The sequence below is a fragment of the Malus sylvestris genome, chromosome 14 (assembly GCF_916048215.2).
Source record: "Malus sylvestris chromosome 14, drMalSylv7.2, whole genome shotgun sequence".
NCBI lineage: Eukaryota > Viridiplantae > Streptophyta > Magnoliopsida > Rosales > Rosaceae > Malus > Malus sylvestris.
In genome coordinates, this window is record NC_062273.1 from 7,337,207 (window position 1) to 7,353,188 (window position 15,982).

A 15,982-nucleotide genomic window follows, 5' to 3' on the forward strand; every position below is an offset into this window, starting at 1 on the left:
TATTGAATCAAACGGCTTGGATCGAATATAATTAAATTTAACGGTAAAAAAAAGATCTAACGGTCCAAATTTAATTCCAACAGCTAAAATATTTAACTTAAAATTCAACCAAAAACTCTATAAATACCTATGTTTTTGTTCAAACATCCACACAAAACTCAAAATTTATCGGAATTTAAATATTTTTATGTTAAAATGTTCATAAAATTAATTTAAGATAATCTACATAATTTTTTTTTTTAATTTAATTTAAAAAAAATTAGCCTTAATTTATTTTTTGACAACCTGGAGCTAAAATTTTAAGTTAAAAGGTTGGTGCAGAAAAACTATTTCTGTGGTAAAATCTAAATTTTCTAGGATAAATATTTTTAGATTTTAGCAGGAGTGGAGATGGTCTAACGGTCTAAGACCGCTTTCTCTCATCTCTCCAATTATCAAATCACCAGAAGCAGAGCAGCAGCAGCAGCAACAGCCGTAGGTGTGACAATGGAGGGAGGGAAGACGAAGCAGAAATCGCCGGCTCTGACTCTCCAACAGTTCATCTCCACCACCGCCCCTCTTATCGACCTCGAAAAGGTTCTCTCTCTCTCTCTCTCTCTCTCTCTCTCTCTCTCTCCCTATAACCAATCAATCATGAAGTTTTGTTCCTGCTTTTGTTTCCATGCACTCCAATTGATTGTTGTTATGCCGCAAAGAAATGGACTTCTATGGAGCTAACCTAATTTGGAAATCAGGAAGCTGAGATATCTGCCTCCATCATAACTGGGTCGTCCAGAAACTTGGACACTGCTCAGAAGAAGGGCTCCACCATTCTCAATTTGAAATGTGTTGACGCTCAGGTACCAAGTGTTGCATTTGCTTTCCACTTTTCTATGGATTCCCGTTTATTGCTTTCGAGCTTTATTCGATTGCTTGGAAAATCGGAGGCGACCCGAAAAGAGAGAGAGAAAGAAATGCTTAGGTTCAGTTTGTTTTGACAGAAGAATTTTTTAGGATAATGCTTTGTAGAATATGTTTTGCTTGATTTTCTTCCACTTTTGGCTTCAATGCAACATAAGGGTTGTAAAAGGTTTTGCTTTAACTGCCAGAGAATTTGAAGCTGTCTTGTCTAAACAAACAGACCTTTAGTTTTCTTTTAATAGAAATGTTTGCTTAAAGATACTACATGAGAACTTCTCTAGTGATCATGTGAGTTGCAGCATTTGTCAAAACATATTAGAAAAACGTACACGGATGACATTTTCAGTAACAATAGGAATTCTTCCGGTGAAACTTTTTTTCTACGAAGGAATGCAGTCTGTTGAAGCCAACAGTTTTTGTATTTGGCATGTGTAGCATTGAACAATAAAAATGTTCTAATAACTCTTTATATCTTTGGTTTTGAGAATAGACTGGACTCATGGGGAAGAGTCTTCTTGAGTTTCAATCCACCAAAGCAGATGTTCTTCCTCCCCACAAGGTGAGCAATCCATATTCCCGCTTCTACACGCTCAGTGAGTTTTATTGCCATGTTTTCTCTACTTACTGTGTTGTAAAATTACTTCAAGGCTAGATGTGGTTATTTTAACGAACATATTGAAGGATATCCCAGCTACAAATTATACCATACTATCCACAGTTTGTCCAATTATTTTCTCTTCTTTTAATTTGCAGTTTAGCACCCATGATGTGGTTGTTCTAAAACCAAATAAGGCTGATCTGGGGGCCTCTGCTCTTGGACAAGGTGTAGTTTATCGGTTAAAGGTAATTCTGTGCAGGGATGCTTGCATTTTTGGTCACCATATTTTTAGTTGTTGAGGATCATGCTCTTGAGCTTACTTGTGATGGTGGTTTGCTGGCGCTTTTTAAACAGGACTCATCAATCATTGTTGCTTTTGATGATGTTCCTGAAGATGGTTTAAATAGTCCTCTACGGTTAGAGAAACTGGGAAATGAGGTATGAAATTCACATTCTTAAGTCTTCGATTTATTTCCTCAAATTTCCTCAATTGTGACATTGCTTTAGAGGCTACAGTTTAGTTAGTATGGTGATATGATTCTTAAAGCTTTCCTACCTGAAATCATATTGATCATTGACATGGAATGTTATTTAAAATTTGGTTTCTACCATTAATATTGCTCTCAATGAGGAAACAATCAAAGTTTTTAGTAGTCGATTGTCTATGTAGGCATTACTGATCTTTAATTTCTCATTCCCTGCCAGATTATTAGTCATTGGAAAAAATGCTGAAAATATTACCTGCTCGTTTCAGGTGACATATCGTAGGATGAAGGATGCCTTGATACAATTGAGCAAAGGTGTGCAGAAGGGCCCCGCATCTGATTTAATTCCTGTCTTATTTGGAGAGAGGACACCAACAGTGTCCAAGAAGGATGTCACATTTACCCCATTTAACAAAAACCTTGATCATTCTCAGGTCCTTAAGCCTAATATTTTGAACATTTTCTATGTTTTTTCCCCTTTCTTCTGAATCATAACGGTCCTCCACTCAAAATGTGTCATTTTGAGTTAATATCACACATTCTATTAATGGTGTTCTTCTGAATCAGCGGCTTCAGTGAATGACACACACAAACATGCATTCAACAAACACAAACATAGACTATTTAAATGCATGCATATTTTTATCACTGTATACGTGTGTGCGCACTGCACATAATGTCATCACGTACAGGATCACATAATTGCTCCATTGGGTTCCTAAGGATATCATAGCCTCTTCTATTTTATATCAATTTCTTGTGTATTATTAACAATTAGGGTTTGAATTACATAATGAATAAAACTGCTATTATTTGTTCAAATAATTCCACCTTTAGATCTCCTTTGTGAGATTAAGCAAATATTAGCTGATAAGTTATTTCTTCCTTGAGTACTTCTGAATATTAGTTGACCAATATAGGACCATGCCTATTGTTGTTGTTTTGTGTATCTGTGCCTCTTTATTTTGATGAGCATCTTAATCCAAGTTCGCTTTTCATGCATACAGTATTTCAAGGTTTATCCCTGTTTCATTTCTCAGTATCTAAAGCACCTTCTGCATTTCTTTTTGTATTTTAATTTTTCTCTTTTCTTTGCTCCATAGAGAGATGCCATTTCAAAGGCCCTGTCATCAAAGAATGTATTTTTGCTGCATGGACCTCCTGGCACGGGAAAGACTACAACTGTGGTGGAAATTATCTTGCAAGAAGTTAAACGTGGATCAAAGATTCTTGCATGTGCTGCTTCAAATATTGCCGTTGACAACATTGTTGAGCGACTTGCACGCCACAAGTATTTCACTGCCTTTATATTTGAGGATTTCAGTTTTTAATTGAAAATTTAGTTCTAACTATAGCAAAAAGAAATATCAAGGTCCTGAATTTAAGCTTTCTGTAATCCTTTTGCTGGTCTCCCTCTCCCTTCTTCTTATATATGTTTATTTTTCTTTCACTAGTTCTGCTGTCAACCTATTGCTAAGGTTGCAGACCATACACCAAAACTTCAAATCTTATGAGTACATAAAGAACTGATTTTGATGTTGATATATGCATTTCATGTCACCCATTCGTAGTATGTCCTGCTGTGATTCCAAATATTAACCCCATCTTTTATTCAAATTTTAACCGAAAAAACAAAAAATTCGAATATAAGCTTTCTGTAATACTTCCGCTGGTCTCCCTCTCCTTTCTTCTTATATTTGTTTATTTTTCTTTCACTAGTTCTGCTGTCATTCTATTTCTAAGGTTGCAGACCATATAGCAAAAGTTCAAATCTTATGAGTACATAAAGAACTGATTTTGACTTTTATATATGCATTTCATATCACCTGTTCGTAGTATGTCCTACTGTGATTCCAAAGTTTTAAGTTTTGACCCCATATTTTATCCCAATTTTAACTGAATATACAAAAAATTCGAAGACTTTAGAGATCTACACATAGACCTCAGTGGAGATGCTTCCTTGTTGGGTTCAGTGGTTGAGTTTGATGGAGTTGAGTGAATTGGGTGCAGTTGTTGGGCAATGTTTTTGGTCACTTAGTTTTTATACTGTTTTTTTAAAAGAGATGGGTCAAGATGTAAAAATGGGTGTACTTGTTTGTATAAAAGTTGGGTACCAATAGAGGCACCCTTATTTGAATTCCATATGTCAATTAGGAAAATCTTTCTTCGGTAGACATTTTCAGTTAGCTATTCAGGACTAGCTTGTTGACCAATGACTTAGTTGATTTATGACCCACATTTTTAGCTCATATTGTTACCATATTAGTAATTAACTAAACACAATAATTTTATATTTCAACTGATAATAATCATCACCAGGTCTGTTGCACCCCATTGTGCTGAGATCATCGGTTTAACATATGAAATCTGTTGTTAATTTAAGTTGGTCGTTGTTATATCTACTGATTTTTGTTTCATCAAGTAGATAGTAGTTAGTGGGTTTGAGGCATCCTGCATGCTTATTACCTCATTACTTATTGCTGTTACTTTATTCAGAGTAAAGTTAGTGAGATTGGGGCATCCTGCACGTTTACTACCTCAAGTACTGGACAGTGCACTGGATGCACAGGTATGCGAATTCTTCAAATTCGTAAAACGAAAAGAAAATTAATTCTTTCTCTTTTTTAATGGAAGATTTGACTTCTTATATAAATATTGAGTACTTATTCTGATTAGCAATATTATATGATATCTGTGCATTCTGCAACACTAATCTTCTTTCTCCTATTCTTCGTTTGAGCAAGCCATGGATACTTGTCTTTCTTTGCATCTTCTGTTAATATGTATAAATGTGTACACACACATATAGATGTAAAATATAACCCTTCTGCCATCCTCAGTTGCAAGTACTTTCATTTCTGCTTCTATTATTACAGATAGTGGTAGCATGGATGTGTATTTCTAAGTAGATGCTTTAATTTTTTTATATTATGGTGCATATAGGGCAAAACTTTTAAATACGATTCCTTTTTATAAGAAAAGAAAAGATCACATGTGGGGATTAGGATTACCCAACAATGTGGTTTAAAGATCCAAGACATCAAATTATTAATCACTCCTTAAAAGATCAACCTTGGAAAATAAACCAAATCAGAAACCATTAGTTCGTCTAAATTAAATAAAATAAGAAGATAAATTCAGTGTTACAACAAACTATAGAAATGTCATGATAATTTATAAAAAAAGAACATACTCTTTAGACACTCCCTTTATCATATAATTACTTGCCTATATTTGTTTGAAATGTTGTCCTTACCATATACCATTGTTCTTTCTGCCAGGTCTTGCGAGGGGATAACAGTTCACTGGCAAATGACATTCGGAAGGAAATGAAGGTAGTTATGCAGAGTAAAATTGAACCTTGAACTTGATATCTATGCATATATGCACTTTCAAATAAAAGTTGCAATTCATTTTTTGTTGATAGAGATGTTTTACTAAACTAACTTGTTAGTATTCATTTATTCAGCAGTACTATTTCGTTTGGTTCCATTGGAAGGGATCAAAACTCTAATCTATCCTAATCACATCCATTCCCACCCCCTCCTTCAACACTCAGATTTATTTAGTAGGACTTAATTATAGAGGTTAATATGGTGAAGACTGAAGTCTCACTGACCATTGCATGGCTTAATCATAGGAACTTGCATTGCATTTTTCCAGGCATTAAATGGGAAGCTGTTAAGGACCAAAGATAAGAACACTAGGAGGGAAATCCAGAAGGAGCTTAGGACTCTTTCTAGGGAAGAGCGTAAAAGGCAGCAGCTGGCTGTAACAGATGTAATAAAAAATGCAGATGTGATTTTGGCAACTTTGACTGGGGCATCTTCTCGCAAGCTTGACAATACTTCATTTGATTTGGTGATTATTGATGAAGCTGCTCAGGCACTTGAGATAGCATGCTGGATGGCTTTACTAAAGGTAATGCTCTAATACAAAGGTATATACTTAAACATGTGCACAGGAATTTGCATATGTATTTCCATAAATGCACATATGCATTCACATAGTCATGCATGCTGGTTGGTGACTTCAAAGAAAGTTATGGGTGTTCTTTCAGAAATTTGGTTACTTGAGGAAACTAAAATTCAAGGAAGAAAAAGTAAAATATTGAAGTTACAGCTGCACTCCATGGAAAAGTGCGCTGTTTATTGTATGGTTGCAAGCAAAGAAAAGGTCTTTATTAATTTTAAATTAATCAAAAGCCAAAGCCAAAAAGTTACATTGTAAGCAATTTGTTATACATGTACAGCTTGTTCCAATATTCACTTTTAAGTATCTGAGTTCATTGTTTTAGGGTTCAAGATGTATACTTGCAGGCGACCATCTTCAGCTTCCTCCTACCATTCAGAGTGCTGAAGCTGAGAAGAAGGGTCTAGGAAGGACCCTCTTTGAACGCCTTGCAGACATATATGGAAATGAAGTCATGTCTATGCTCACCGTCCAGTACCGCATGCACGAGCGGATCATGGATTGGTCATCAAAGGAGCTTTACAACAGTAAGGTGCTCAGAGCATGCCAGGATGCTGGCTTACCAAGTAGAACTATACAATCGACTGTTAGAATTTTTATTATGTTAAATGAAAATTAAATTAAAGTCATTACATTTGATTGTGTTAAATTATTTTGTGGTTTAATCTCATTACAGATTAAGGCCCATTCAAGTGTTGCTGGGCATATGCTTTTGGACCTGGAGGATGTAAAGACGACCTCTTCTACAGAACCGACCCTTCTTCTAATAGACACAGCTGGGTATGCTGTGTATACTTGCCATATACCCAACATTCAGCGTGTTTGTTTTGAGAATACTTTTGTCTTTTTTGGAGGAGGTTTAGAATCATATGAAGTAAATCACCAATATCCTCTTGAAATCTGGTTTAGAATGCCATTGTGCACTTGAGTGGAATGTTAAACAGTAGGAATACCAGCAGGCTGGTATCAGATAACTGTCAAGTAAAACCTAGGGGTACCAGTTCGTGTTTTTGGTGTTTTGTTCCTAATACTGAAATGACACTGCGCACACACACCCATAGACACAAACATGCGGACAAGATATCGTGTTATTTAGGCCTGAGGTAAACATAGACTATTTTTCAAATGTATTACACGATACAACATCAGTGATATGCTTTATGTTGAGATGATTATTTTACCATTTATTTGGTTATTTCATGCCAATTTCATGTGAAAATGCTTGATACGAACGCTTAATGGAATAATTGCCTATTCAAAATTAATGCCAATTCTACATTGTGTTGTGAGTTGTGACATTTTATCATGTCGTTTGGAAAACCATCATTCATAGTAGAGCACGGTAACACCACATGAAGTGCCATTATTTTTCTTTTTTCTTAGGTTAGTGTAGGATTGCAACTAGTAGAGACATTTTGAAGGTTGTGAGAAATGAGTAGATATTATACCACATTGTCTTAACAGCCTTCCTAGTTCTTTTAATGAAAGAAACGCCTTTTTGTATAATTGTTGTGCCTGTTTGTGCTGATCGGTGTCAGGTGTGACATGGAAGAAAAGAAGGATGAAGAAGAAAGCACTTTGAATGAGGGGGAAGCCGATGTTGCTATTGCCCATGCCAAGAGGCTTGTTCAAAGTGGTGTTCAGGCTTCTGATATTGGAATTATCACTCCTTATGCTGCACAGGTACTTAAGTTTCTTTCTTTTTCCTGTGTTCTTGTAAGCAATTGCTTCTTTTGTGGGCTTTATTTCTCTAAATAAGGTGAAGGATTACAATAGCTTCTAGATAAAAATCAAGCATTCCATGAAAATACTCGTAGCAATGGCATCGATTTTTGTTTGTTCTCTTATATCAGACCTAGTATTGCAGGTTGTCTTACTCAGGATGTTGAGAAGCAATGACGACAAGCTAAAGGATTTGGAAATCTCAACAGTTGACGGCTTCCAGGGCCGGGAAAAGGAAGCCATCATTATTTCAATGGTTCGGTCAAATTCAAAAAAAGAGGTATTCGTGTATCCCTGGTACCATTCTTAATGCATTTTTTTTTCAAATTTCGACGGTGGACATCTCAATTACCAAATATTCTATGATACAAGAAATTAAATTTTGAGCATTTTCAAAAAATTCAGGTAGGGTTTCTGAAGGACCACAGGCGAATGAACGTGGCTGTAACACGTGCAAGAAGGCAATGCTGTCTTGTATGCGACACAGACACGGTGACTAGTGATGCATTCCTGAAGCGATTGATAGAGTATTTTGAGGAGCATGGTGAGTATCTAAGTGCCTCAGAGTATAGCAATGAATGACCAAAATCGCAAAATCGGCTTCTCTGCCCCCACAAGCATCTACGAACTGGCTGTGTTTGGTGATCGATGCCATACCTCGGGGATATAGTTCCCCTAAGATCGTGCACTGCTTTTGAAGCAGAGGAAAACTTACAAGTTATACCTATTAAACACAATTTATAATTCTTAATGGTATTGATACCAATTCAAATTTTGTTTAATGCACTTTTCCTTCTCCAATTATCTAATGTTATGTTATGCGATATGTTGGAAATTTGTTTGATGAACTCTGTAAGCATAACGATACTTGATTCATACCAAAGGAAACGGCACCTCCGGTGCAGTCTCTGCAACTACTAGGGCAATGGACTAATCTTCTCAATTCATGATCAGAGATGTGACTGAAGAGTTAAGGATGGAGAGGATTATCAGATTGACAATCTAACGACATAACATGCTAATTATGTTTTAGTGACTCCTTGGTTTGAAATCCTATGCATCTCAATCAACGCATCCCAATTGATATTCTTGTCAGCAAGGGGTCCGAATTCATCCTGAACTTCTCCGATCGAAGATTCCGGAGCTATGAAAGTTTCTGTTTTCGCAGTTGCATCTGATTGTCTCTCCTTTTCCAGTACCCCCAGCTGCTGAAGAAACTCATTGAGATCAACGGTGGCTTCTCCTGGTCTTCTGCTGGTTTTCAGATGAAACTCGACATCTTTCTCCTTCTCTGGAACATTTTGTATTTTGGGTTTGTCACTCATGATGTGAGCCTCAGGTTTTGAATCACAGGAAGATGAATGACATGAACGCTCGGCTGCGCATTGTTATTATGTAAACACTGAAATTTTAACAACACTAATCCAACAGTTTAACATTTTATGAATCTTTTTTTGTGGAACTGATATTGATAGGGAAAACTAGAAAGTAAACGGTTCTGATCATCGTGCAACATTGCATAATAAGGACAACCAAAAAAACAGAATGAGAAAGTTCGATTAAATAGGTCAGTAGCATTTTTCCTCATTTTTCATAAGAATTATGGCAACAAGACAGTCTTGTGGCTTGTTGCATGCAGTTCTATTTACAGATTAACAACATCCCCAAAAAAGCATATCAGCACAGCGTAAATAACATCCAGGGCTGGCAATGACTAACTCCTACTTCCTCAACTCCGCCCATATTCCCCTTTGGCATGACAAAAATAATCTCCGTCATCCGTCAAACTCGGAGTAAGCACAAAATACCAAAACACATACCTACCTGCCACAAAACTGCCAAGACAAGCAACAAGTTGAACTCACAACTAACAGTAGAAAATGTAACTTACAGATCTGGAAACAGATATAAAATAAGCTATCAGATGGTCCTGTCAATGAACCGAGGTTTCTCATCTCTTCAAAAAATTTAATTCCATACTTGAGTTCAAACACATGGTCCCTCGTGATTGAAATTAGAACAGATCAGTTAACGTATGATTCTGGTAACCACATTTGTCATTAAGTTATGCAGTTGTATATCTTGATTCGTGACCAGAACAAATTTTGAGAAACCTTTTGCAATTTAAACCTGAGATGGATGTGGTTAGTACAGTTTCTCCAATCATTCCCCAATCTTGCTACGGACTGACCAAGTTCTCTGGCCAAAATGGTCCAAAGACTGGGTTCGGCTCCTTAAGAGCATGCTAATTTCTTCAAATTGGATCCTGAAAGAACACAATTTTCACTTCCCTTGATTTTCCTTAAAACATGATTTCGGTCAACAACTAAATATGTTTTGTTCCATTAATCATACATGATAACATCACGAAAGAGGGGGAAGGAAATGTTATGTTTTAATCAGTCACTTCAGTATATGTATCAGCTTGTCAGGAGGAATGGCTCCTGGCCGTATTCATATAATGTTTTCATAAGTTCTATATATGTTCTCTTTTATAGAAAGCATTAGAGCATTAAAACTAACCAGCTGTGTCAAACATGTCATCCACCACAACTGCGACTTTTTCCCTTCTCTTCATCCATCAAATTCATCATCTGTAAAATAGAAGGCATTTAAGATTAAGTAGGTACAAATATGTTTCTGAGTGGAACCAAAAAAGAGTAAAAAGTAAAATTGTGAAAGTCATCGCGACAATCAACTGAAATTTTTACGGGAAATACAAGAGTTTGGTCTGAGAAATATATAGGGCCACATTCATCATCACTTTTTCAGAATCCAGACACAGGAGTTGTGCCCAGAAATTTTATATAAACTCGCCAAGGTGGTGGGGGATTTGAAGGGCTGGGGAAAGATGGCTGACATGCTATTAAGCAATCATATTTTTAGGACAAAGGCTATATCAGGGATTCATAGCAATACAGGGGTTAGATCGAACGCAAGAGAAGGTTGAAGTTATCCCAAAGGGTAACATTTGAGATAAAATATGATAACACTGCAAATGAAGTGATGAAAGAGAGTAAGCGTTTAAAAAGGAGGGCTAGTTTTTAAGGTTGATTTCAATACAACTATTGATCTGAAATTCCTACATCATGCGTTTGGAAAGGAAAGATTCTGGAGGGCAGCATGGATCAACGGATATTTGAAATCAGTTTTTGATTAAGGAATGAGGTCTCTGATATCAATATCAAGTAGAAATTTAGCACCACACCATTTGGAAATGAATTTGAGGGATATAAAGATTAAAACGAAAAACAAGAAATTCAAGTTTGAAATGTAAACTGCTAGAAGCAGTCATTGCCTCGTTCAAAAGTTTCCCAGTATAGTTCAGTATTAATGGTTTCTTATGGAAATTGGTACCATGACAAATGAAATTTCAGAGTTGGACCAAAATAAGAGAGCATATCCTTGTATGTAACTGACCACTTCAATTCGACTTCGGACGCCGTCTGCATATGTTCCTCCATTTGTCCTTAAGGTCCCCTGGCGTACGACTATGCAGAAACACAGAACCACCAAACTCCAATATTTGCTTCCATGGAAGAGTTCTTTCATCAATTCTTGAAAAGGTTTGAACTCCCTTCTGCAGTCATATAAAAGAGTTATGATCAAATATTTTGAAGCAACATACATGCAATTAATTAACTAGAGTCAGGTAATCAATTTAAAATGGAACCCAACATAATTTTCTAAAGGTAAATTAGATAGAAACCCAGGAACCTTAAGCATTTCTTCCTCCTCAACGCTCCACGGAACTTTTACCCTCCTTAACTGAGAGATGGGCGGGGATGTGCTACAAGACACAAAAAAAGGATTATTCTCACTTCACAACTACTGCAATCGAATTCTCAAATCACTGCTTTCTAATCAACAGGTAAGTATATGGGTTTATTGGGGAAAATACAGGACTGCAATTAAAGATCAGGGTAACATAAATACTGACTTTATTCAGACATTATTGAGCATGTAGACAGTGTACTTTACATTTCAATAAGGCATGAAAGTAGACACTACAAAGAAAATAGAAATGAAAACACTTTATGAGTCAATAACTTACTAGGGAATTTTCTTCCGGAGTCTTGTGTTGTAATTGGAAGTGCTAAACTTCTGAGCACCAGCTTGCTCAGAATCAACATTAAGTGCATGGCCTGGTTCCCTTGGCGCATAATTAATGTGCTGCTGCAGACCTCCTTTCTCAGATACTATAGCTTGTCTTTGGTCAACAAGGAGGCTTACTGTATTTTTAACGGACAAAGTATCACCTTTAGCTGGTCTTTGGTTCTGACATCCATCAAGCCCTACCACAGCTATGCACTTCTGGATCACCTTTTCTTTCCATATTTTTTCACCAGTTGATACATCCAAGTTTATACCAACTAGAGTTACACTTTCATCTCTAGACTCTGAATTGTTAGGAATACAAGATCCAGACGGTGCTACTTGTTGCTCGGTGCCTATAATATTCTGTAGTTGAGGGTAATTGACTTCATTTTCACGTTCTTCACATTGCTTTCCGAGATGTTCTACACTCTTTCCCAAATGCCCATTCTGATGATTTTTAGTTTTCGCATTCAGATCCTCATGAGATTTTCTCATGCAGATATTCTCCTTGTTGTGCTCACCTCCGAGGCTTTCTTTTGGCTGATGTTCCAGAGTATGAATAAATGCATCTAGGTCTTTCTTCAACATTGAGGCTCTTTTCTTAGAATCAAGGTATTCAGTAAGGGCAAGAGAATACGAACAGAAGGGGCATTTAAAGTTATCCTTCTCATATAAAATGTCTGAGGAACGCAGCCAGTTTTCATGAACCACAACAGGGCAATTACTGGTATCACAGATCAACAGACTGCCTTCATTAGGCTTCTTACAAACATTTTTGGTTGTCTCGGAGTATTGACTGGATGTGGATTGAGAGCTCAACAAAGCATGCTTCTTCATGACAGCATCAATCTTCTCATCATGAAATTCAACACTATCAGTCATGGTCTTTGATTCATAATGACATAGCCAGTCCAAGAGCTCTCTCGCTTCTTTAGCAATACTCTTCTGCTGGGACTCCTCGTCAGATGCAGGATGTGCCACTTTAATATGAGAATCACACTCACTGTTAGAATCATTCTGGGTTTCATCAAGTGAAGCTATACCTAAAGTTCTCGGTTCAGGAAAATGTTCATCGCCTTTACCTTCATTAGCCATGCTTTTCTGTTGGGATTCATCTGTGGATGCAGGAAGTGATACTTCAACATGAAAATCATGCTCACTGTTACGATTAAAAACCTCAGCAGAAATCTTATGCAGGGTTTCATCTGGAGCAGCAACAAAAGATGCTCTTTGTTCAGGATGAAGCCCACCATCATCTTCCACTTCATCATTATATGTATATTTAGGGACTTCATCCTTAAATGTGTCTTGAGGCAATGAACCGGCATTACAAGGATTTTCTGTCTGAATTTTATTGACTGCAGGGTCAGTGCTTTGTCCGCACCTCTTTGAGGTAGTATGATCATCATGACCATCCTCTATGACCTTGCCTTTGTCCATTGTTCCCATCTGATTTTCTGCCAAGTCACACCTTTCTCTCTCCAGAAGTGGAACATCTCTTTCAGATGAATCTTCCAACAGTTCTCTTACATGTAGAGGAATTTGGTTCTTCTCAATAGACCGTAAAACATATGAGGGGTCCCACTTCATCTTCTTGGTAATTGCACAGCAATCATCACAACCAATTACACTATTATGGTTTTCATCTGCCAGATTCTCCATAACCAAGCCATTGCTACTTTCAGAGATGCTCTTGTTTTGGGGTCCCTCGGTAGAAACAGGAGGTGATGCCTTAATATGACTTTCATTCTCATTGTTACAAGTTGCTACTTTAGCAGAAACTTTTTGTTGAGTTCCATCTGGAGGAGCAACACTTGATGTTATTGGTTCAGGATGAATCCCACCATCATCTTTGGCTTGATCAATACATAAATTTTGATGGGCTTCATCCATAAATTTATCTTGAGGTATTGAAGTGGCATTAAGATGATTTTCTGACTGACTCTTAAGGATTGTATTGCCGCTGCTTTGTCCACATCTCTTTGAGGAAGTATAAATATCAATACAATCCTCTAAGACTGCGCCTTCCTCCATCATTCCCATCTGAATTTCAGCCAAGTCACAGCTTTCCCTCTCAGACAAATCTTCCAACCGTTCTTTTGCATGTAAAGGAATTTGGTTCTGTTCTGTAGACTCTGAAACGTAAGAGGCATCCCGCTTCATCTTCTTGGATTTTATTTTCCAGTCATCAGAATCATTCACGCTACTACGGTTGTCATCTTCCATGTTTTCAGCATCTGAGGAAATCCTATGCCTTTTGGAAGGAAATAGATTTGCATTACTCGGATATTCTTCCAATATTTTATTCTCATGCTCAATAATCAGAGGATCTGCGATTCCCTTGACTCGCATGTTTTGAGCATTAGAGCCACTCTCATTGAGCCTGGGATTACTATCTCTCAAAAGAACTCTATTTCCATCATTTCTAAGTGTTAAACCGCCTTTTTTTCTCAAGACGTCTGCATGTAGATGTGTGCCATCAAGAATCGAATCCTTCAGCTGTTCATAAAAAGAATTCCACAAATTCATTTCTAAACAATACAGAAAAATCGATTGAAGGGAAAAATATGCAAAGAAAAGCCAAAGGCTTACCTGTTTCAATGCACATTTGGGCAAAGAAGCTCTTTTATGCATAATAAAGGGTTGAATATCCCATTTCAACAGCCCCGGTCCACCCGTTCTCAAATCAGATTCTGGCGTCTGACAAAAGAAATATTTGTATGCTTAACATAGCCACTACCAAAAATCTTAGAGAGTTCATTTTTGCTCACCCGCCAAACTCTGGTGTAGCATTACCGCATTCTAGATCGTGCCACAATGTTAAAGGGGGCTATGGCTACACCAGGGTTAGGGGTGAACAAAAACGGACTCAATCCCGTAAAGGGTACAAATACTGAAAGAATATGGGTTGCCACAACAGCCACCACTTTTAGATACTCATCCAAATTACCTACACATTAAAGCCAAAAAGTTGGGAACTTCACCTCATTTACAATGCGTTTGAGAACATTTTGACAAGTTTCCGTCAAATTAAAGCCAATTTTCGAACGCTGGGCAGAAGAAGGAACATCACCACTCGTCACATTACAAGAATCGAACTTGAACAAACTCTCCAAAGATTTCAAAGCAACCCTTTCCTTTGCATTATTCCCCATATCATCAGGCAATGGTGGAGCCAACGCAATCAAATCTGAAAAGGCCACCAAAAAGTACCAAAACGCCATGAAAAAAACCCTAATCTTCTTCAATCTACTCACTCACACAGATTGATTGGAAAAAAAATTAAAGGAAAATTTCAAACATTGAAGTAAGAATGTAGGTTTGTGAATACCGTGTAAAAGCGATGCGTCAACTTGTTTGAAGCTTGCGAGGGCTTCAATGGCCCAAAGCCAAGCAATGGCTCTCTCATGGTCGTTCATGCCGTCCATGGGAAACCCTAGGCAGCTGTAGAAGAAGGTTCAGAAACCAAAGACTGGAGCTTTTTGCTTGAAAAGGGACAATTTTTTTGCTGGATATTCAGATATTTGAAAAAGTTGTTCAAGTGGCGCCCAATCCTATGTAAATGCTCGGTTGAGAAAAAACCGGTCTGTGTCAGGAGATTCAGACCACTTTTTTTTTTTTTTTTTTTATTAGAAATGGATTAGTAAGCTAAATGTTAGATTAATCATCGATAAAGTTTGAACCTACGTCATTATATAAGAAGGGCATAACATTTTCTCCTTTTTTTCACTACTGTAGTAAAGGGCTACTTGCAAATTCAAACCACTTAGTTTCAAGAGAAGTGCTAACAAGACCCTCTTAAAAGTGAGATTTTCTATGAACTCTGCCACATCATGTTTTTGACACAATATTCGCACCATCATTATAAAACATTGTGTAAAAAAAAAAAAAAAGAGGTGGCAGAGAGTTCATAAACAGTCCTACTTTTGAAAAAGTCTCCTTAGCATTTTTCTAGTTTCAATCATACGTCATATTAGCTCATCTCACTGACTCACTTCACAAAAATAAAAAACTTAAACGACCTGAATTCCTTTCTCACTCTCTTAAATGTTCTGAATCTTTCAGTTCGCGAGCTCCAGACACACAAATACATTCCAAAAGAACCTTCTAATTCTCCACTAGAGTTGCCAACTTGTCATTCTAAACTCCATCTCATTTTCTCTTACCCATTTGAACAAAATTTTGTTTTTTATAAAGCAATATTGGA

At 37.0% G+C, this 15,982-nt stretch overlaps 3 protein-coding genes across 6 annotated transcripts; 1 reads left to right on the plus strand and 2 right to left on the minus strand.

Moving 5' to 3' along the window:
• The first annotated feature begins 370 nt into the window (after positions 1 to 370).
• LOC126598606 (uncharacterized) lies at positions 371 to 8,478 on the plus strand. The gene is made up of 15 exons (XM_050264972.1): positions 371 to 576; positions 735 to 839; positions 1,391 to 1,459; positions 1,654 to 1,743; positions 1,853 to 1,936; positions 2,253 to 2,417; positions 3,087 to 3,274; positions 4,480 to 4,552; positions 5,265 to 5,318; positions 5,647 to 5,904; positions 6,281 to 6,487; positions 6,632 to 6,735; positions 7,494 to 7,638; positions 7,823 to 7,957; positions 8,083 to 8,478. Exons 1-15 carry the CDS (start codon positions 487 to 489, stop codon positions 8,257 to 8,259), a joined length of 1,944 nt encoding a protein of 647 aa, XP_050120929.1. The 5' UTR covers positions 371 to 486; the 3' UTR covers positions 8,260 to 8,478.
• A 221-nt stretch (positions 8,479 to 8,699) lies between these two features.
• LOC126598983 (dehydration-responsive element-binding protein 2F-like) lies at positions 8,700 to 9,632 on the minus strand. The gene is made up of 2 exons (XM_050265374.1): positions 9,569 to 9,632; positions 8,700 to 9,055 (listed from the first exon to the last, which is right to left on the minus strand). Exons 1-2 carry the CDS (start codon positions 9,630 to 9,632, stop codon positions 8,700 to 8,702), a joined length of 420 nt encoding a protein of 139 aa, XP_050121331.1.
• Positions 9,220 to 15,350, minus strand: LOC126598604 (uncharacterized). 4 transcript variants are annotated; one of them, XR_007614898.1, is made up of 8 exons: positions 15,107 to 15,349; positions 14,760 to 14,965; positions 14,368 to 14,475; positions 11,732 to 14,274; positions 11,395 to 11,467; positions 11,098 to 11,257; positions 10,201 to 10,271; positions 9,220 to 9,501 (listed from the first exon to the last, which is right to left on the minus strand). XR_007614898.1 is itself a non-coding variant. In XM_050264970.1 (8 exons), the coding sequence occupies exons 1-6, from the start codon at positions 15,201 to 15,203 to the stop codon at positions 11,102 to 11,104; spliced, it is 3,183 nt and encodes a 1,060-aa protein (XP_050120927.1). In that variant the 5' UTR covers positions 15,204 to 15,350; the 3' UTR covers positions 9,220 to 9,968; positions 10,229 to 10,271; positions 11,098 to 11,101. The 4 variants fall into 4 exon arrangements, 1 of the variants encoding a protein (XP_050120927.1); XR_007614897.1 differs by having other exon boundaries at positions 9,220 to 9,512; XR_007614896.1 differs by having other exon boundaries at positions 9,220 to 9,943.
• Positions 15,351 to 15,982: the final 632 nt, after the last annotated feature.